This window comes from Protomyctophum bolini (genome assembly GCF_963924005.1).
Source record: "Protomyctophum bolini genome assembly, chromosome: 11".
In the NCBI taxonomy this organism is placed as follows: Eukaryota; Metazoa; Chordata; class Actinopteri; order Myctophiformes; family Myctophidae; genus Protomyctophum; species Protomyctophum bolini.
Genome location: NC_137872.1, coordinates 35488539 through 35511074, shown reverse-complemented (window position 1 = coordinate 35511074; position 22536 = coordinate 35488539). Strand labels below are relative to the sequence as shown.

The 22536-nt window shown below is 44.9% G+C and overlaps 1 protein-coding gene across 3 annotated transcripts in view; it reads right to left on the bottom strand.

Annotated features, from left to right (window-relative positions):
* Positions 1-22536, bottom strand: part of asic2 (acid-sensing (proton-gated) ion channel 2) — a gene marked incomplete at its 5' end in the record, with an annotated part of 387423 nt that overhangs the window by 118889 nt on the left and 245998 nt on the right. For 2 of the 3 annotated variants that reach the window (XM_080776169.1, XM_080776170.1), the window contains one exon: positions 18357-19273. The exons of the other annotated variant lie outside the window; for it this stretch is intronic. In XM_080776169.1, coding sequence (XP_080632295.1) covers positions 18357-19064 — 708 coding nt within the window. Of the gene's footprint in view, positions 1-18356; positions 19274-22536 lie in introns of those variants that run through there. 3 annotated transcript variants of the gene reach the window in all.

The window sequence follows — 22536 nt, the reverse complement described above, 5'->3', positions numbered from 1 at the left end:
GTGGTGCCCGAGGGAGAACAAAAACCACCCCTCTGAAGTATTCGTTCTGATTCGACGACAACACGGCATCACTTTACAATATTCTCCCGAGGTGTGACCCGTGTTATACTACGTTTTCCAGTGAAGATGGACAGGAAAGAGTGAGAGAGACGCAGCAATAAAGGTCGTAGGGATCCAGAGTAGTGTAGTGTTGATTTCGGTTTCTTATGCTGTTGCGACAGATGACAGAGATTCAGGGCCATGGGTTGAAAACTGTTTTGAAAACTGACTGAAAGCACAAAGGAAGTATACCGTCCAAGGCCGCTGCTGTGGCAAACTTCGATTGTATCGCTTTAACAGTGCAGTGAACGACAGAAAGTCTCCCAAAGCTACACACTTTACTGGTGCCAGAAGCCGTTACGAGATCTATTATCCCTGAACGCAGCAACTTTGAGGAGACATCTCTAATTTGACAGCAGATAGATGACACCTTCAATTAGATAGCTTTACTTTGACTGTGTCGTTATAAGACTGGGAGGCTGCTAATGGATCGCAGCGCTCTCTGGCCTCCTGGCAAATGGTTGGATCATCCCAAGGCATGTTTTTCATCAGCTTTATCACCGCCTGCAAGTTAAGAGCCATCTATTTTTGACAAGTTATCGGTTTGAAAATGGGCTTTTAACCCATTTTGACCCGAGAGCAGATTCTAAAAATGCCTTCTATATCCTGACAGTGTTTTTGAAAAAGCTATGTTACGTATGTCAGTCGTTCTTTCGATTTTTCAAAAATAGCAGATCTACAAGCTCGTAGCGCGCCACTCGGTGGCGCGCTACGAGCTTGTAGATCTGCTATTTTTCAATAGCTAAAGCATAACATAATTATATAATAATTTGAAATGAACAAATAAATGAGTGAACTGAAGCAAAATAAGTTTAGACAGAAATTGTCCATTAGAAGTAATTGAGACAAAAAGATGGCCTCCAATTGTTGTCATATGCAACACAAAGATTTAATTATTCATTGCGGCTCATCATCTGAATGCAAGACAAAATGTCAATAATGCTAATTATGGAGATTAGTTTTTATTATACAGTTTGAGCTGACCTTATTATCAAATGTTATTCTTTCTTTTACGCTAATGAATAAAGGCTTATACCACCAACTCATCAACAGCTGTGTCATCTGCCTCATGAAAACTCAATAATTCAAGGTTCAGGTTATTCTTGGGTGGGGTGGGGGGCAGGGTGGGTTGTAGGTCTGGGCGAAGTAAAAAAGCACTGCCTCCCACGCATTCCTTCAGGTTGGAAGGGCTGCATGGGGGTAGGACAAACAGAGTTAGCCCAGCCGGAGCGCCGCGGAGTGATGAAGGCGGCATGAGGTGCGGGGTTGTGTGTGTTGAGATGTCAATTGATGAGATATCAATCTAAGATGGGTACAACCCCCAAGAGACACAAACACACACTCACGCACGCCAAATTAAATTTAAGTGCAACATTTTGGAGGTGAAGAATTGGATTATGAATCACATAAGCCTCTCTCTACTCTGCATTAGAGAGAGGCTACTCCCCCCCCTCTCTCTCTCTCATTAGCAGGCAACAGTGTGCAGCACTCTCTCTCTTTCTGTTTCTGGCACAACAGCGCCCCTACTGGTACTAATAGTCATACTCATGCTCATTAACGTCACACGGACACAGACACATAGGTGAACACACGGACATTGCTGTTCCTTGGAGTGGTTGCACCACTCAAAAAAAGGCATAATTATGTGAGTATTCTACTATTCTTCTGTGAAATTAGTACAGAGTCAGACATTATCAGGTCTTTCAGGAGAGGTGCGGTCATAGTAAAATGTTGCCATTTTGACCAAGGCCAGTGACGGGCTGTCAACGTTGTTTAATGTGTCCTCTGCCACAGCAGCTGTGAAAGCTCGCCTCTCTGCTATCTGTCTGTGTGTTTTATTGCCAACCGGTTTAGAAATGTACACAGGTCACTTTTATAATCAAGAGGGAGTGAGGGCAAAAGAAAGGGCAGGGGAATGTGAATGGGAGACAACAAATTATAAGTGTTGGGGGGGGGAAAGGCAAATGTGGCACCGCACAAATAGACCTAATATATTGCGCCTTGTTACATATTTGAGCTCAGATATCGATCTCGTATCATGCTATGATGGATGTCCCCCAGTTATAGCTGGTCCTGAAAATGCTGAAATGCTGAGCTATGTGGTGGCATTTACAAAAGAGGTTGATACGCCGGGTATCCTATGGTGGCACAGGGGTAAAGTATCTGCCCACCAACATGGCGCTATACAACTTACAACTGTCCGTGTTTGCCATGCAGGTGAGGCCGTAATCTGTCGATGCACTGCCCACTCCTGCAGGCTGGTGGAGATTCTGATTCATATTCATGATGCATTAGCATCAGAGAGAGAGAAAGAGAGAGAGAGAGAGAGAGAGAGAGAGAGAAATCTGGGGAGGCCTGCATTACCTAATTTATCCTTTCATTGTCAATGGCATGTGGGGACAAGATTTAGCGGACATTTGACCTAATTTCTCCATTGAGACGTGTGGGGACAAATGCTGTATATAGGAATTGGGGCACCTTTTCGAACATGGAGCTGAACTGGGAGGGATAGCATTACATCAAAGACGATGCATTACATCATGACATAGACCGTAGGACAGTGTCACAGTGTCACCATGAGTGTAGGAGACAAGAAGCACGCGTCTCTAAATTCCAATGGAGAAATTACTTTTTAGTTTTGCCCAAGTAATATTCAAAAAACATTCTCGATAAGCCGCATATTCAGAACATTCTAACATTACATTTTTACTTTTCAGACAGACAAATCAGGAGAAAATAAACTTTGCTCATGACCTGTCGGTCAGCAACTCACTCGTTGCAACACTGACCAAAGGACGTCCATAAGAGTTGGCGTTCATGTGGGGTGACTGCGCCCACTTCGAAAACTGGAAGTGTATTCCATTTAATACCACTGGCGAGAGTACCGTCTCTATTAAGGATCTTTGGATATGCCCTTTCAATTAATTGAAAAAGTAATATGAAAATAATCGGCGGTTGCCAGTGTACTTTCTTTGCCCATCCAGACAGTACTTGTCTTTTGTGCGTTCAGCTAAAAAGCAGCTGAACAGCGGACGTCGCCACAGCAAAATGGACACCAGCATGTCCTCTGAATGCACTCAACCCACAAAAAACACACACAAGGGGAGGCTGGCCCACCTGCCCTATACAGAAGGACATCCATGCCTGGGCATACTATTCCTGTCAGTGAGTCCCGGCAGTAAATAACGAGGCATTCGGGGAGGCAAAGGACAACGGAGAAAAGGGAATGGGACGCATGTGTCAAAGGAGGGAACACTATAATAGTCTCATTACTCTCATATTCATATTGTTTGTTTTAATATATTAATTATATATTTTTTTTGCTACAAGTGAATATAGTTCATACCTGTAAAACAGTAGGGGGTCTGTGCTGGTGGAGGGAAAGTTAATGGTCACTGTTGTGGAAGAGATCAAGGAATATAGCAAAGTGCAAAGTGCAAGCTAGGTGCCCGTCAGTAGCCTGCCACACTTAAAACCCCGAGAATACTCTCTTTACCGTGCGAGTGCTACCGGTTATAATTGCATGCAAGATGAACCTGCCCGACAAGCGTTCGCTGACAACCGCATATGATTTAATGAGGAATTGGACCATCCTTCTCTGTCCTGGCACTGCATAGAATGGAGAAGAGGCTTTTAAGCCATGATAGCGCCACTATAACATACAATATGGTGCCAGCATATCGGAGGTGGGGAGAGTGATCACCGGGCAACTTGGGAGGCATGTTGACATGAATGTCAATGAGAATGAGAATGTGCCACTGGCCCTGCCTGAATATTTTATATGCTGGGGGCATAATCAGTGGGTGTTTTCCGAGTGTGCACAGATTTTTATAATGTAGGCCACTACAGTGAATAACTATATTTTTGTTTTGCCGTGTAAACATGTTTGTACTATACAATGTGTGTGTGTGTGTGTGTGTGTGTGTGTGTGTGTGTGTGTGTGTGTGTGTGTGTGTGTGAGTGAGAGAGAGAGACAGAGAGACATACAGACAGAGAGAGAGAGAACACTTTTATGTTACCCCCTCTGTTTCTATAAGCATCAGGCAACAGCACATTTACCATCAAGCTTGTTCTGGGGTGAACAAAAACTAAACAAAAATACCTCCGAAAGCAGTTCTCCACTATTTTCACATTTATCATAGAAAACCATACTGTAGGGTCTGAACTTTAACTAGTTCATATTTTATCATATTTTCTGCTTGCGGTTGCTTCCGTTTCTCACCCACCCACGCACAGCGTATTACGGCAGAGCACAGCAGGGGCTGAGCTAATAGCAGTTCACATTCTATGAACAAATTGGCCATAGGGGTTGGAGTAATGGTCCGACGCCGCACCTGCACCTGTCACGCCATGGGAGATACAGTAGATCATAAGGCTGATGAGCATCTGTGAAGGCCAAGCGTTTGTCTGTTCTGCATTTCTGTAGCGGTCTGTCTGTCTGTCTGTCTTAACTAACCGTCTCTCTCTCTCTCTCTCTCTCTCTCTCTCTCTCTCGTGCGCTCTCTCCCTCTCTGTCTAAGGTCTTTTGTCTTTAATGTGAAATTCAATGAGCAGTTCTCTCTCCCAGTTCACTCGTTTGAAGATGAAAACAAGGTCTAGACAGTGTGCGGGGGGAAAAGGAACGCCTTTCAATCAAAGGGAGTCTGGGGCGTCGTAAACGAGTGTCGAGGTCCACGACGTATGAGGGCGTTTAGCTGGAATGTTAATGTGTGTGTTTTGGGGAAATTATGTCTTTCAGTTTGTGGTATAGCGGGCAAGATATAAGCCAAACACTTCACACAGCATTCTGATTGCTGTGCTGAGGAGGCATATCATTGATGAAATTTTCAAACTACCAATTTGGGCATTGAAAACAACAAAGGCTCGGTGGCTGATGGCAACAGCCAAAATAAAAGTTGCACGACAGCCGCATGAATATATGCAACGCTCAAGGTGATGAAACGTTCTGTTTCACACTCTGCACAAAGATCCCTGATTAGCCACATCTGTTGCCATATTTTATTTATGTCTGCGGACGACTGCAGAGAATGCTCGTCTGTTTCTGTATACTGTATATGCTTCTCTTCCTGGGTCAGTCAGGTGAGGTTCCAACCGCAGCATATCAACTATACTACAACTACTGCTCTTGCATTGTCATGTTTATTTCTCTTTTACCTGAATGTCCACAAGACAATGAATGCCGATTGGCACCGGCCAATCTGCTAAATCTAGCGCAGCTAAATCCAAAGTGGGGGAATAATAGTAATTACAGCGAGATGTACACTACAGTAATACTAATGAAAGGTAATATGAATGCAGAATATGCAGTAAACTGTGTATAGGGATGGAGTGGGGTACGGTGGGTGGGTGGGTGGGGGGGCAGTTGAGGTGAAACTAATTGCTGACAGATCTACCACACAACCTAACAAGTGTTCACAAACCACAATGTCAGGTGGTCTACATAAGCAGTTGCAGCACCCGGGTGAAGCTATTGCATCTGCACTCAAACTGCTTGCCTGGCTCCTTAATTACAGTATACGTGCAGGTAAAATACTTTTTCCCCAAGAAGAAGAATACGGTGTTGAGGTAAATCATGGCATACAGATATTAGACACAGAGTTAGAGATGCAACGAATCGCTGTGTAAGAAGCTCCTTGCGTCTACATTATTCACAGAGATATTCAGTATTCACGTCTAAGGGGGTCACACACACACACACACACAGCAGACAGACATTCAGCATGGTTAATCATTGACAGAATCTCAACGTGACAGAGCGGTCCCTCTGTTTCTCTGTCTTTTTGGATATAGTTCACGTTAAATCTCCGGAGATTTAACGTGAGACAAGGCAAGGGAACAGTGCTCAATTTACCCCCTTCGGTGACATATTAAAAGTTCCACACCTTTTTCTATTGTAATCCTAAAAGGTGATAAAGTGAAGAGTGAATGACATTATGTGAGCATCATTACCGGGGATCTAATCTACAGTATGACTCAACATTGGGAGGGAAAGGCTTATAAGACGTATCTAAAGACTAAGCAGGGTTTCCCGCAAGGTTGAGAAAGTTCTTGTGGTGGTGGGTGTCAGCCTGGTGAGGTGGTGTGTGCGTGCGTGTGTTCACACGTGTGTTCACACAGTCACACAATTGTTTCATCCCGCCTTGACTATTGTAACGGACTTTATACGACTCTATCCAAGCTCCTCATTATCCAAACTTCAACCTGTACAGAACAACAGCAGCCAGAATTCTCACCAACACCAACCGTCGAGCACACATCACCCCGGTCCGACTCCTAGCCACACTCCATTCGCTGCCCATCAAGGCTAGAATAGATTTTAAAATCCTTTTAACTACTTTTAAAGCCTTACACATGGACTGGCCCCTGCACCAATGTGAGATCCCTGCGATCCTCTGACCAAGGCCTCCTAATGGTTCCTGCAGGGACTAAAGGAAAGACAATGGGTGACCGTGCCTTTGCAGTAGTTGCACCTACTCTGTGGAACGTCCTCTGCCTTGCACTTGCACAAAAAACGCTGAGTCTGTAAATATTTGTAAGAGTTTGTTGAAAACGTTTTTATTTCGAAAACATTTTTCTGATGTTACTTGATTGTGTTGTTCTTATTTGCTTGTTGTACTGTCCTGTTTTAATTTTTGATTGATTTTACCGTGTTCATTGTACAGCACTTTGTAACATTGTTATAAAATGTACTTACTTACACACACACGGACTGAGTGCAAAACATACTCTCTCCCCATGCCTTCGGCCTGGTGGAGACAATTAAGGGGTCCTGATTGGATGACATGTAGCCAAAATGGTTACACCATCTTTAATTGTGTGCATGCTGCAATATAGCATAGAGCAAGTTTGTCTAATCTTCTCATCCTCCTGTTCACTGCACTCCACTTGCTCAGAAAATATATTTTAAATATTCATCCCTAATGAAACTGGCAAGCACCCAAAAGACGTGGTAAGACATTTTCCAAGCCCAAATAGATTGCATAGATTTGAGTAAAATGCCACGCTGGAGCTGATAAACTCACCAACCCTGAACTGTTGACCTTCAGATAGTAGATACATATAAATGAAATATTAGTTAGGTGAGGGATCAAACATGTAACATCCATTCTAGTGGGTAGTAGGGTACCAAGGGCACGTTGTAAAAGTAATGTGGGTGTTTCTAAATATGTTTTCAAAAGGCAGAGATTCTGGATTGTTAATACAGTATTCAGTTCAGAAAATACAGTACACACAGGAGATTATTTGTTACGCATTCAATTGTGTGCGTGTGTGCGTGCGCGCATGTGTGTGTGTGTGTGTGTGACTATGGACCGGAACAAGCCAATCCTTTTTACAATTTTAAAATAAGAATCTTTTTTTCTTTTCTTCTTTTCATCCTACGATTTTGGAACCCAATTTTTCACCCAGTGTCACTGTCAATTATCTAATGTAATCCTGGGCTCTACACTCCCCTCTGCCAACCTGGGGAGCGCAACCAACTGACCTCATGCTTCCTTCCTGCATGAGGAGTTCAAGCAGCTTCTTTTCACCTGACAGGGGGGAGTTTTCCCGGTTGGACGTAGCGTGTGGAACGAACACGTTATTCCAACCAGTTCCTTTCCCCTCCATCAGGCTGGTCATGGGGGAGGAAGTTTTGCATACGTTATCAGGAAAATGCCTCTACTATACTACATATCTACAATCACCTTGACGAAGTCACTAATTGTCTCCACCAGCAGGCCATGTTACATATTTCCACTACTTTTGCTAATTTTGTAATGACACGCCCAAAATACATACACGTATAAATACATAAAACAATTGAAATCAAAAGACTCAAATTGAATCTCAACTGGCAAACGTAATGACGTAAACATACAGCTGGGATCTGCATGTTACTGTATAAGGTCCAACAATGGGACATGGAGGTTACTGTAAGTGCATGGCTCAAGGGTAGAAGATTATTACTGAGGATCGGCTTGGCACTTTTTGGCACATTGTGATTGTGTTGCCCCCCTCGGCGCGTTGCCCTATAGTACGCACAGTGCGCCTTACGCGTATGCGTAGCGACGGCGCTGGAATGACAGCAAAAAATGGCAGTGTGGTGCGTGCGATGTGCGTGCAATCAGATTTCCCCCTGCCACTCCAGGGGTTTTTGTAACAAGCTGACTTCTCTCACCTACTTTCAGAGCTGGAATTGGAAAAGAACACCAGGGATGCACAGGTGATTGATAGCCAGCCAGCCTAATACAATAAAATCTGCCAGTATGCATATTTCCTGGGAAGAATATGGAATATGGAATATGGAAAAACATACAGTAATATGAAATAAAGAAATGGCAGCATTATCCCACTTCATATAGCTGAGGCAGGCTGCATTCTGATCTAGTAGTATATTTGATCAAATCAGACACGTCGTAATGCATGGCAGTGAAGCGTATTATTATGGCGCCCGGGTACTAACGGAAGGAAGGAACTATAGGTGAAGATTCATATATGTAGATAATATCCATCACACAGAGCTACTCGTACGGAATGTTTTTGTTTCAGCCCAGGGCCGTGGAACTAACTCCTGCCAAGTATGGCAGGGCAATCCGACGTGAACTTCAGAATGGCTCAGAGCCGTTGTAACCTTTTGAGGACGTGCCTTGACTCCAACCCACGCACCACTGCATCACATAATGCACAACCCATCGGGGGGTTCCAACTGCTCTGGAAATGGTTGAGAATCTAATTTCCTGGCAACCTGAACGAGTAATGAGGTGAATTGTGATGTGCGGAAAGTGTTCATTCTATCATTCAAACGGAAATGTAATATGAATCATGTTCAAGTCAAATGGATGTCTGCCTCTCTCATGCCCTTGTGTGCCGTAACTAGAGTGAATCATAAACTCTCGCATAATATTGTTGTTCTCAGCGGCGAGCCCTCAAAAAAAGGAATAAACGAGAAAGTGAAGCCACTGGGGACAACGTGAATGAGGGGTTAACGGTGCTGCCGGAAGAGTAATAGACAACTAGAGACAACTCCAATTGCATCTTAGTTCCGTACGTTGTATTCTATGACTCTAGGCTGGACACTGGACACTGGCCCGGGCACAAGAGTTAAAGTTCATCTATCTGGTTGATACGAGCGACAAAGAACCGGTATAAGGTATCGAAGAACCTCACATTAGCGTCGGCTCTATGCCCTCCGTGTTGATTGATTTGGCCACAGAGATCCCTGGACAGGGCTAAAGCGTCTAAATGCCGATCTTCCCTCTGAGCAGTAAGAGTCTGGTTAATGTGTGGGCGGATACAGAAGGATATTTGGTGGGGTATATAAGCTTTGGCTAGCGGTGGCGTGCATTCATCGTGATTCACGGCATGCACGCATCGCATGTGTTGCTGGCTGCTGGTGCACAGTGCCCACATGCGTTTGTGTCTCTTTCATCCATAACACAGAAGACGCTAGGAGAGCCAGCGGGGTCAAACCGTGTACTGTATATACCTGACACAACATAAACTCTCAAAACAGCCTATATTGGTCTTCTCTCGCTTTATTTTAAGGTCACGAAGGCTCACCTCCTAAAAGCACATGTGCTGTAGTAGTTTGCCACAGGAGCACATATCGTGTGACCTTTCCAACTCCTACACATATACGGCAAGTAAAAACCTGGAGTAATAATCCAACCTGCATGTCATGTATGTAATGCATAGCTGCAGTGAAGTGGGCTTTTTGCCGCCCTAGCTAATGCTATTCATGGGAAGGAAACGTCACCACATTAGCTTTCTATTTCAAATGCTAACCTTTTGAAGGTCCCGTGGTTTATGCATCGATTTGACCTCATGAATACCGAGCAAGTATAATCTTTCCATTTGCATTCAGGGCCGTCTCCATACGGGGAGATTAAAGGTGATTGTTATCAGAGAGCCACCGCTTGTTGTCAAACAGCTAAGAGGGAAGTGAACTTGCAACTGCAACTCTAGCATATAAATGGCCAAACAGAATGACCATTTGCAGTGGGTCGCACTGGCATCGTGGCGTTTACTACAAGCCTGGAGCGGGGGGCCTTATGAGTGTCTTCCCCCTATGCAGGAAGAAGAAATTGGATTGGGACACAACACAGCCGAGGGCTGCCTCCCGTTAATGAGATTGTTGAGGTCGGGGCTGCAGCTTCCCCCTGACTCAGCCCGTTGTTTATTCCTGGTCAGATCAATAGTTTATGGTCCGCTGTACAACACCATAGAAAGGTCAATGACAAACGAGACGACAAGAGCCCTGTTTTATTACCTAGATGCGCTTAAAATACAATCGGATGGCCTCAGAGCCTCAGTGGTAATTGATCCAGCTTTGTGGACTGTGCGCAAAGGGGACATTTGCAAATAACCTTCAGTTAATCTCTGCATTCACTTTTATGGGCAGAGGTTTGAGAGGGAGACGGCTAGATAAAACTCCAACAGGTGGTGCCGATATCTCAGCTTCACAACGAATGCACAAGGTAATTAGCGAATCTCAACCGAAAACAAGCTGTGTGCTGCTGAAAATAGATCAATGCCACGATGTTTCCTGTTTGTGCATCATCTTCTCACAGCCTTAAAAACATACCAGACTATAGCATAAGGAATCTAGTTTGAGGGCAGAAATGTTCAAGTTTATCGCAGTGCAATTGATGGGTTCAGAAGTTTGACACACATTAGCATTTTTTTTTAATCTCATAAAATCATGTTTGTAAAAACATGATTTTATAATCTCTACAATGACCTATCTGCAATTAAGCAAAAATATATACACAGAAAAAAAGAGATTCTCAGTGGAATATTACTCACAACAGGAAATCAACATCCAGAGCCACACATTCAGCGCAGACAGGTTATTTCATTAGTGTCTATGTGGGACTCTGGGAAAACTGCGTGGGTAGTCATTGGCCGAATCTCTCGTGTCTTAAACATCGCTTGTACTAAATGTATCACAGCGCTTTCTACTCAAACATGGCGAGTTGCAGTATCCTCTCAGCTTCGGGAAAGGATGATGGAAATAATGAGGAAAGAGATTTTGGGGGATTTATTTTTGACCTACAGTAGAGTAGGAAACTAAACCCTGATCACACTTGTGCCACACAGTAAAACTGCACAGGACTCTTCCTAAACCGGAAAATCCTCAGTATCGATTTCGTGTACAAACCAAATAGACCTTTAGGGATACATGCATTTGACTGTGTACTCTGATAACTGTGTGTGTGGGTGGGTGTGCGTGCGTGCGTGCGTGCGTGCGTGCGCGAGTGGGTGCAGGCGGGCGTGCGGTTGTGCGTGTCAGAGTCACCTATGATGTCAGAACTATTATGTCATCTACATGCTTGGGCAACGTTTCTGCCCAATCTGACCTCCACTTCCAGTCTAAAATTAAAGTTTGAAAAGACCTATCACAACACTAGAGGTTCTGGCATCTAGAGTTCTGACATCTTGAGCCTGCCCCATGCAGGCTCAAACTTGAGGCCGCTCTCACCTCAAATCAAATTATTCAATCCATATTTGGGCATAGCTGCATTGCAGGGAACCCCTTATTTGTTATGGCTGAGTCATGGCGACATGAGCATGACAACGTGCTATGACAAATTGTTTTCATAGTACGTATCTTTTGTTCAGCACCTAGAATTATTTTGAAATGTGCGTGCTTCTCTTTGGACTCTTTGAACGTACTGAGAGCTAGGGCAAGCATGACCACAAGCCCTCCCTTCTTAAGCGCATTTTAATAGATATGTAGTGTGCCGTTTACTTTCTGTGTGGTTTAGGCCACCTTTAGGCCTTGTATGTGTATAGACTCTATATAGTCTACTGTAGCTATGTGTGTCAGATGTTCTAGTCTGAAGTAGTCAAAGCCAAGGAGAATGTTACAATTTAATTCACAATCGAGCATCTTGCCCTGCATCGAATATCCCATGATAGAACAGCAGGATAAAAACGGATAGTCTGTCTAGTGTCTATCATCCATGCATCCATGAGCTAAGCGTCAAGCCCTGTCTAGGACCCACTTCCTTCAAAACTGTGGCTTTCTTGTTCCAATAGTTAGAATCTTCAACTCTCACTGTGTGTTTTGACAGCGGCACTAAACATTTTGACACTTTGTCATAGTGATATTTATCCAGCCAAGGTCGGTGATTACTTATCATTCATGCTGTGCAACACATGCTTTTGTAAGCGACGTTAAGATTTGTTTTGATCGATAATAATCCGTCATGTGCGTGCGCGAGTGCACTCTTTATTTGTAAAGTATTTATTTAAAGACTGTTATGCCGCGGAGAAAGCCAACTCGGATCGTGACAAATCATGACAATGAACACAATATCAAATCATTAGAAAGAAGAAAATAAAGAACAGGAGACAACACTATTTGTTTGGTTTTTCTTCTTATAAATTATTTGATTGGCCCAAAACATTGTGTTCATTGTCATGATTTGTCACGATCCGAGTTGGCTTTGTCCGCGGCGTAACCGTCTTGAAATAGGCATTTCTTAAAGTATTTATTTAAATACTTTAAGAAATGCCTATGGGGAAAATGCATTGGGATTTATTTCCTGGGCCACTCGTTGTTCTGAAAGGGGGAGGGACTGCGACGCTCTATTGGAGACCTATGTTCCATTAGCCTAATTAGTAATTCTCCTCACCTGGTCAGCCTCACCAGGGTAGTTAATGCGGTGATTAATTTGGTCAGAGTCATGTCAGTTCAAGCCAGCACACTGTCAAGAGCTCTCTCTCTCTCTCACTGTTGAGTTAACACTTTCTCTCAGGCCTTGGACAGGATAAGTCTAATTACTGTTCTGCCCTTACTATACGTTTGGTGTACAGTCTGTATGGCTTGGCAGACAGCTAACAAAGTTCCCAATAAAGCTATGTGAGAAATAAAATTCAACGTTAAAATTCAAAGTTACTTCCTAAGTCAAGGTGAAAGTAAAACGGACAAATTGCTGCCTTAAAGGATTTACATAAAGATTACAGGGGATTTTGACAGTGGAAAGCACAACAAAAAGCAGGATTTAACACGTGAGCAGCCAGCAAGGTTATTCAGCATTTATGATCTTTTTTTATGTTCAATGTCGACTTTTAGAAGGCCCTGCATGGCCGCCATGGCCTTGAATATGCAGGCCATGTAGTTTATCAACTACACAAAATCGTGTCACATACCGTAGAAACATGGGTGCACACACGCACAATCTCTCTCGTGCGTGCACACACACACAGACACAGACACAGACACAGACACACACACACACACACACACACACAAAGTTGTGCAGCTGAGGGTATTATTATAAGATATGATCGATTAGAGAAGTTCGTTAGGAGGGAAGAATAGCCCCCAGCTTTTCCATCTCGCACAAAAATGTGGCGATAATCTCTATCTGTGACCGTGGTTTAATTCATCATCATAGGTGCAATGTCTAGCCCTACAGTGCGTGGCCCGGGGAGAGGAATGGGAAGATGTATATCTGTGTTATACCGAGAGAGGCTTAGTTGGCCTGTCGGTTCTGGTTTGATAAGGTGCGGCACAAACTGTCCAGTGCAAGGTTGGAGGGCGGCGCCTTAATTGGCATTTGGCAATGCACTCAAGGTTATTGTTTTTCTCTTGTGCGCACGCATACGCACGCACACACGCACGCACGCAGGGAACAGCTGAAATTATGTCAGTATTTACATTGTGGGGGCTAGGGCTGGGAATAAAATGAACGGCCATAAAGTACAGCACGTATAATAGATTTATTGATTAGGGAGCGGTCTACTAGTTCCTGTTCACTGTGATAGATTCAGAGGATCCTGCTACTGCAAGGGGCTGGTCAGAAATATGGCCCTCATTTATATTCCCCACCATACCAGCCCATTGCTTTTTCTTTATCCCATTCTGACCTGAGATCAGATTCATACGAGGTTTCCACTGGACACACACTGGTCTGATGAACCCATTCTGACCTGAGATCAGATTCTAAAAATGTCAGTCGTTCTTCGAATTTTTCAAAAATAGCAGACCTACAAGCTCGTATCGCGCCACTCGGTGGCGCGATATGAGCTTGTAGATCTGCTGTTTTTCAATAGGTAAAGCATAACATGATGCTGACACCAAAATGGGTGCCCGGTCAGAATGGGTTATACCAGCCCCTCTCTCTTCTCTTTCTCCCCATCACTCTCCATACTAACATCCCTCTGTACTAGCTCTCTCTCTCTCTCTCTCTCTCTCTCTGTCTGAAGTTCAAAGGACTCTGTAATGTTACACCTGTCATATCCAGCTTCTGTCAGAACGGGATTCAACATTTACATAACACTTGTATGATTCTCCAAGACAAGAAACATATTTCACTCATGCTAAATATAATGTAGTCCTATCTGGGAGCATGCGTGCGCCAGTGTGAGTGACTATACACACTCACACAGGCTCATGCACGTACGTGGCCAGACAAGTGAATTAGAACCTGTATACTGTGTCCCTCCCACCTTATCCCCTCTCTTCATCTGGCTCTCTTACATCCTTTTTGGTCCCTCAATAACAAGCCGCTGTACATGCAGTGATAATGCACAGGCCGCAGGGAGTCTTTGCTGCTTTGTAGCGACGGGGCTAACGAGATTAACGAAACCACCGAGGGTTAACTCGAAGGCATATCGGGCGGCCCTAGACGGGGCACTAGATGAACAGGCAAGCAGGCCCCCCATGGCTCTCCGATCAGTATAAGGGCCGACACCAACATGCTGCCACTCACTATGGATCGTGTATCCATTTCAGTCAGATAAAGTGTGATTTGACCCCCCCCCCCAGGGCAAACAGAACCGTTAGGGAAAGCAGAGCTTACCGGTGGTGCTGGGGTGGGAGCAAACAAATACAACGTCTGTGGCCACACTACACTGGCAATACAACAGGTGGAAGTATACAATGAATCAAGTGAGCGACAAAATCAGCTGCTTGACACGTCGTCACATACAGTATATACGTCTCCCACACAGAGCTGCACATGCGTGCAAACGTGTATATACTGCCCTACTGGGATCCTGGCCTGAAGGCATGTTTCTGATTAAGCACTCCATTTGCATTATGAGGCGCTGGTGCACCTTGTTCCTTTGCTGGGCATGATAAGAGAGGGCTCCATGACACAGAGCAGAGCCGATGGATAGAGGAACCAGTTCAATGCCAGCTCGCCTAATTATATGGCGCGTTCAAACAAATGAAAGTCATCCATTTTGATGGCGTGTCAGACACAGCCTCCTGACCATCAGAGCCAATGCACTTAAGCTATTCTCTGTAATAGATGTCTTGATTACCGCATTGTGAGGGCTATAATTAACCAGTAATGACCGCCACTGAACCTGACAGGGAGAGATAGTGAGTCACTGACTGGACGTCAGTAGTACAGCCAATCAGTCAAATCAGAATCGGCACTTCAATGTGCCGATTAGTTCTGTATTATATATAAAGTGCAGACCTTTCGTTTCTTTACTGATATAGACCACATTAACATAGTCCAGGTGCAACAGAGTCATGTTTTTGGAACATTTAAATCAATACATCCATTAAGACCACTATACACATGATAGCTGACGTCGGCTTATTTTAATTGCTGACTCCAGTCCACCTGGAAGTCGAGTTTCATTTAAACTAACTTGACGCCATTGGGAAGAAACCGGAAGAAACATAGAGGGAAGAAAGCTAAATTATTGATTGAAAAGAAAAAATAATGAGCATTTTTCTCTTTGAAAATAGATTTAGGGGTTGTTTTGTGACGGTCGTTTAAAAAAAGTTAATTTGTGGGCCCTGGTTGTCCGCTTTGAACAATTGTGAAAATGAGTTGGTGATGGGTTGTGTGTGGATATCGACAGGCCGATCATGTCAAGTGCACACATTGAATTACATTCACACATAAAAATGTGTGAATGTAATTCTGACAAATAACTAAGCATTTTTCACATAGTTCACAGAACAACAAAACAAACAATTGCCTCACTAGTCTATTCGGAGGAGAAGAGAGGTGCAAGGCAAGCAGGACAGAGACAAGAGAGGCAGCTGTAGGATGATGTGAGCTCTTGAAATGGATTCATGAGTTGAGGTTGTAGTTTTAAAATAGGCTACATTGAGACTACATTGGGACTGTTGGCTTCAACCGCTAATCCGTATTCGGGGCGCGGGGGCAAGACCTCCACCAGAGAGCTCCAGACTTCCCTCTCCACAGCAAAGTAACTTAATTCTGGAGGATCCCGAGGCATTCCTAATCCTGGCAGATTTCGTAAATATAATTCCTCCATCTCATCCTTGGTCTACCCTTCCAGTGGGGCGTGTATTGAGGACCTCCCTAGTGGGACGCACGAGAGGCATCCTAACCAGATGCCCGAACCACCTAATTTGACTAAATTCCAAGTGAAGTAGCAGCGTCTCTACTCTGAGTCTCTCACGTGACTGAACTTATTATTATCACCCTCTATCTCTAAAGGAGATGCCAGCCATCCGTCTGAGAAAACTCATTTCGGGTATTCGCGACCTTATTCTTTCGGTCATGACCCACACGTCATAACCATAGGTGAGAGTAGGAACGAAGTTTGCTCGGTAGAGAGAGCTTTGCCTTCTTTCTGTCTTTTGCATCAAATGTACAGTGTATTATATTTAGGAGGAGGAAGGCAGAGGCTGAATGAAGACGAGAGACACATTCACACACACACACACAGGCTCTCAGGTGAGGTCTTGATGTCTTCTATTGTGATATGAACACATAATAGAGGTGGTAGAGTCTGGTTACACACATCCATGTGCACATTGGTTGTTTGTACATTAAACAAGCAGAGACTGGGTGGCAAATGTGTCCCCAGACTCCCCCTAATGTCTAGCTCACTCCGGTATGGCCCTACAGGCAGGTACTGTACTGTAACCCGACATGTTATTTCCATGACCGTTCTCTCATTTTGTTCTGTCAGGTTCTGAGGCCACAGCAAAGAAAATGAAAACAGAATACTTTTCAAATGTTGCCTCTGAGAAAACAACTGTCAGGGTTCAAGCGTGCCACACATGCACACAGGCAGGCAGGCATGCACACACACGCAAATCCTTTCCCTCCCACGGAAAATAATAAAGTATATACAGTATGTCATGGTCCTCAAGGGTCATTGTCGGACACAGAGACACGGTGCTCTATGATAAAGAATGAGTCATGACGTAAGGCTCCATAAAACGGACTAAAATCATCCATATGCTATGCTAATGATGGTGGTAAATGGTAAGTCTAATACTCATACTGTCGGGTGAGAGAGTGCAATCTAATCTATTATTTGTACATAATGCTTCAAAATGGGTTCAAATGCAAATGACAGTCTGTGACCCCTAGGGGGTCCTCAGAGTTACTACAGGGAGGGAACCAAATCTTTGTGAGATAGGATTTTTTTTTTCTTTACATTAACCACTTGAACCTGTTGAACATTTAGGTTGTAGATGGAAAAGAGGTTTGGTGTAGATGGAAAAAAGAGCAGATCAAGTACAGAGTGAAAGGTCAAGTTTACTAAGTATTGATGCGTTTAAACAATGCTAAGTTAAATGTCTGAAAATCCACATTCAACATGAATCCAACAGAACACAGATGATAGTGCTGTCAGACAAGTCTATGACGCTATCTATATAACCTATGAAAAAGTTTAATCTGCAACCCAATTCATTCAATCTGCAGCCCCTGCTTCATCTCTCTCTCAGCTAAGGGGTCCTTGACCTGAAAAAACGATGAAGACCCCTGCCCTAAGCAGTAGGCCTACAGGAGCTCTGTATGGCCGAGACTCATATAGGGCTACTATTGATTATTACCATATTTTATTTGAATTACATCGATTACTTTTTCAAATAATAAAGAAGCTCATACTTAAGATTTTTGTTTTTTTTCCTAGATCAATAATCAATAATAATAATAATCAATAATTCTATAAATGACCAAATTGTGATTGCAGCCCTAATAGTTCTTCTATGTGCCATATAATATAGACACTACAATTTGTGCACAGTGGAACCCCCACCAAAGCTGAAAACTGAGCACTTGATTCATTGTACTGTACTTCCACCTGTTGTATTTTCAGTGTGGACATTGTCATGTACCTTGTTTGCTCCCACCCCAGCACCACCAGTAGGCTCTGAGCTTCACAGTACAGTACAGTACAGTACACCCTCTGCATATGCCGTACCTCATTAGATCCTGCCTTGCCTTATTTAAATTAGCATAACTGTTGACGTGAGACATTTTCATGTTGATAAGATTAAACAGGAGGATATACGGCGTTAATGAACGTGGACTTACAGCTGTGAAGTTGTGGGCGCCGCAGGGCTCCCCTCGGTACTTGCACATGAGCATCATGTCCTCCAGCTGGTGGCCGAGTCTGTCCATAAACTCCAGGTTGGTTCCCTCGAAGTTCCTGGGCGGCAGAAAGAGCCGGAAGTCCGAGAGCTTGGTGAACCACGGCAGCCGGTCGTCCTGAAGCAGGTCCAGCACCAGGGGCCTGGCGGTCCGGTTGGCGAGCAGCAGGCCCAGCCAGTGGCCGGCGAAGTACAGGTCGCTCTTGGTGAGCTTGTAGAGGCGGATGGGGTTGTTGTTGCAGATGGTGACGGCGGGGAAGGGCAGCTCCTTGGCCCACTCCGTGTGGACCCGGGAGTAGGTGGGGAAGGAGAGCCAGTGGAGCAGGCGGTTGGAGGACCAGGACAGCAGCAGGCCCAGCGAGGTGCAGAGGGCCAGCAGCCAGAAGGCCCGGCGGCCCATGGAGCCGCCGGGGACGCAGACGTGCCTCAGGCCGTGGAGGCGAGTCCTGGACAGCAGCGTGGAGGTGATCTGGGCCAGGCCCGGCTTCGGGGGACGGCGCAGCGCGTGGTGCCCCCCCCTCCGGATGACCGCCGGGGACCCGTGCCGGAGACAGCGCCCCGAGTCCAGAGCCATGGCGGACCACAGCGCTCCTAAAGACGCGGGGATAAAGGCTTCATTTCCCAACCAGGCCTCAGGGCCGGGCGCCCACATGTAGCTCCAGGGTAGCGGTAGACTCACTGCTGTAATCCACACCGGGATATGTGAATAATGTGATTAGCCTTGCAACAGTTACTTGCACTCCACATGAACTCCGACTGCGCACAGACGTGCACGTGCAAAGAAAACAAATACAAACAGCCTTGGGGAGGAGCCTTGATTATTTTTTAGCTCTCAGCTACAGTAATCTCTCCTGGCTGACTTTCAAGTCTATTTATTATCACCCTTGACCCTGAGATTGTCCCATTGTAGTAAAAATAACAAATTTCAGCCATGCAAATGCCTGTGCTCCTAGCAAGGTGACTTCTACTACACAATGTTTCTCCAGAATCAATCAACCATGCGTGACAGTGAACCAGAGAGGATGAGAGAGGGAGAGCAAGAGTGAGGATGAGAGAGGGAGAGGGAGAAGGATGGGAGTGAGTACTAAGGACAGAACGATTAAAGACAAGTAGGCAGTGGGAACAGAAGATGAAAGGAGGGGAGGTAATTAATAAATCAGGGGGTGGGGACGTGGGGTGGACAATGGACTGGAGTGACTGGTGTAGTCCGTCGGAGGTGCTTTCATTTCCTTCTGCTGAGTCAAGTGTCTGTTTTGGCTATACAGCGACGTCCATCTGAATTGCAACCGGAGTTTGCAAGCATGACATGTCCATCTTGTCTTGACACCACAATTAAGCGAACAGCAGGTGTCGCAGAGCTTTCAATGAAGTCTCACAATTCCCCCCCCGCTTTTCCCATGCAGTTTCATGAGCTCCCCTTTCGTGTGGACTTAATTCTTGACGTCATTTGATTGCCCGCACGCCCCAACACGCCTTCTCCTGTGATCTTCTGTCGCCAGCGCCGGGTCCTGCGTTGCGGGTTAGTGCGGGTAGCGGCCGCGTATGCACTTCATCCTTCTGACAACAACACGCCTGCTTTTTTTTTTCACGTGGAGAAAGACGCACTGATGCAAATACGCATCCACACACACTGCAAACTCGGAAATTATTTCCTGCTGAGTACTAGAGTACCGTGGCTATTTCACGCATGTATATCCACGCGCTCTGCTCTCTCAGCAGGACCGCTCTCTCTCTCACTCTCTCTCTTTTATCAGTGGAGTTTCTCCTCTCCCCCTCCTCGGTCCATTTCGACACCACAACAGCACTTTGCAATTCAAACATCTACTCACGTTTGTTTGTTTTTTTCTCCTCCGTTCTAAAAATAGGCTATACTCCTACTCTCCAAATAATGTCGCTCTTCTCTTCTCCCTCGCGCCGCCTGCACAGCCCTTTTAAACTCCACTGCAGTTTTCCATCCCTTTCTTTTTCTTTTCCACTCCACTCCGCGGACACGCACCCTCCTCCTCTCTTCTCCACGCGGCTGTGCTCCGGCCGAACGCGCTCTGCGTCCCCACGCGCCTCACTTCACTGCAAGTGCAAGCAGCTGCTTTGGTTCCCTCTGAGCGAGTTGATTCTTCCCTCGGTGGTCCTCGCCGGTCCTCAGACCTCCCCTCCCAGCGAAGGGAAACGCGTGCAGCTTTGCTGTTCGCTCCGTGGCCGATGAAGGACTAAAGACAGCTCCGTGCACCTCTCCTCCAATTCCTTTCCTCCTGCTGACTCCTGTCCCCACTCCCCAGTCAGTCAGCCAGTCAGAGAGAGAGAGAGAGAGAGAGAGAGAGAGTCGTCTCTGTCTCCTGCTCTCTCACAGACTCAAACACCCTGCGTCCTTCGTCCGTTCCCCTCTGTTTGCTGAACAACATTACCGTGGCCACAGCACACACACCGATACAGAGCGCAGCAGCGCACTGACTATGAACTGTGTCTGTGCGTGCTTTTAATTGCGTGCGTGCCTGTACATGCTGCTTTAGTTAGACACAAGTTAAGTATTTTGTGTTTAAATCATGTATGATTGGCTACCCCCAAGTTAACACTAGCTAGACGTGTCGCCTTCAAAATAAATAAGAGGGGTTGAAATCTAACAGAATCGTCTGATCATGTGATGGAGATGTAAAATTGGCTACTTTGTCAAAACCTAACCTACGGTATATAGATTAAAAGCACACCACCATAAAATCCAGGTTAAATAAGCTTATAACTTTTTATGACAGAAACTAATCAATCAATCAATACATAAGTGTTTTTGAGAATCAATATAGCATGCAGGGTGCCCATGTGACCTGCATACATCATTATTATGTTGCAATATAATGTATACAACTATCCAAAAATTAGGAAATATTTTTCAATTGGCTATAGTTTACATTGTGCACACTTATTTCCCAATACAGACACAAATTATATAACCTAAAAATGCCCCAACTTTTTATTTGGCATTAATACATAAAAGCAAACATTTAGTGACAGGGAAATGAATATAGGTGTGCAGCAGCATGCTGTGCATTGAGAGTTTTTCTCACCCTTTGGTGTGCCTTAATTGGTATACAAACATTTTGAAAACCACTGTTGAAGTGGCCTTACTGGACTAGCCTATATTATCAGAGGCGTAACGAGGCGGCCATGGGCCCCTGCGTGATGGTATTTACCCCCCTGCCTATTATCTTACAGCCATAGCATGACAGATTAAAAAAACCCCACTAGATTTTACTGTCCATGAAAAATAACTGCAAAGCATAAAATAATGCAGTGTCAGGCGCTTATCTAACATTCTTAGAATTGCTGTAGTTTATTTACTGTAAAATTTGGCTTGTAGCCTAATAGGCATAGTCCTCTCAGTGGACAGGGGTTGTATAGGCAATAACGGCAGCAAAAGACCTAGATGCAATCTACCTCTGTCTCTCTCTCTGGAGAGGTTTTACTGTACCTCAGTCTATCCTGTACTACATCTATAAATAATAGAACACAAGCTAATGCTTGCTCTACATCAGGCAGCAATTGCTTACATCGGTCATATTCATAAAATAAATTAAAGTCTCCACAACACCTTGCAGCGAAAGGTATCGGTGAGAGTAAGAGAGAGGAGTTTTGCTGTAACAGTATTTTGTTTATCGCGACAGTCAGTCCCATCAGTCAGTCAGTCAGTCAGTCAAAATGAAGGCCCGGCCCTACCTGGGCCATCATCAAACCCTGTACATGCGCTCAAGACACTGCCCCCCCCCCCCTGCCACCCTTAGATATCCATATATGGAGCTGACCTGTTCTCACATTCCATATGTTGATCTGACCTCATCAAACCACTCAAGACACGCTCCATATACTGTATGGCCAGTACAGAATTCATTCCATATGTTGATCTGACACCCCATTCCAAAGCGCCAGCACTCGCCCAGCAGTCTGTGGACTGGTCACCCAGGTGGATATGTTGATCTGACCCCCCATTCCAAAGCGCCAGTGCTCGCCCAGCAGTCTGTTGTCACCCAGGCGGATGCGAGATCGCTTCTCGCCCTCAGGCATATTATTGGTTCAATTCATATGCTGTCGCTCATCTGCACATAAAACAGATATTCACCACCAAAGGGGAAAGAGAG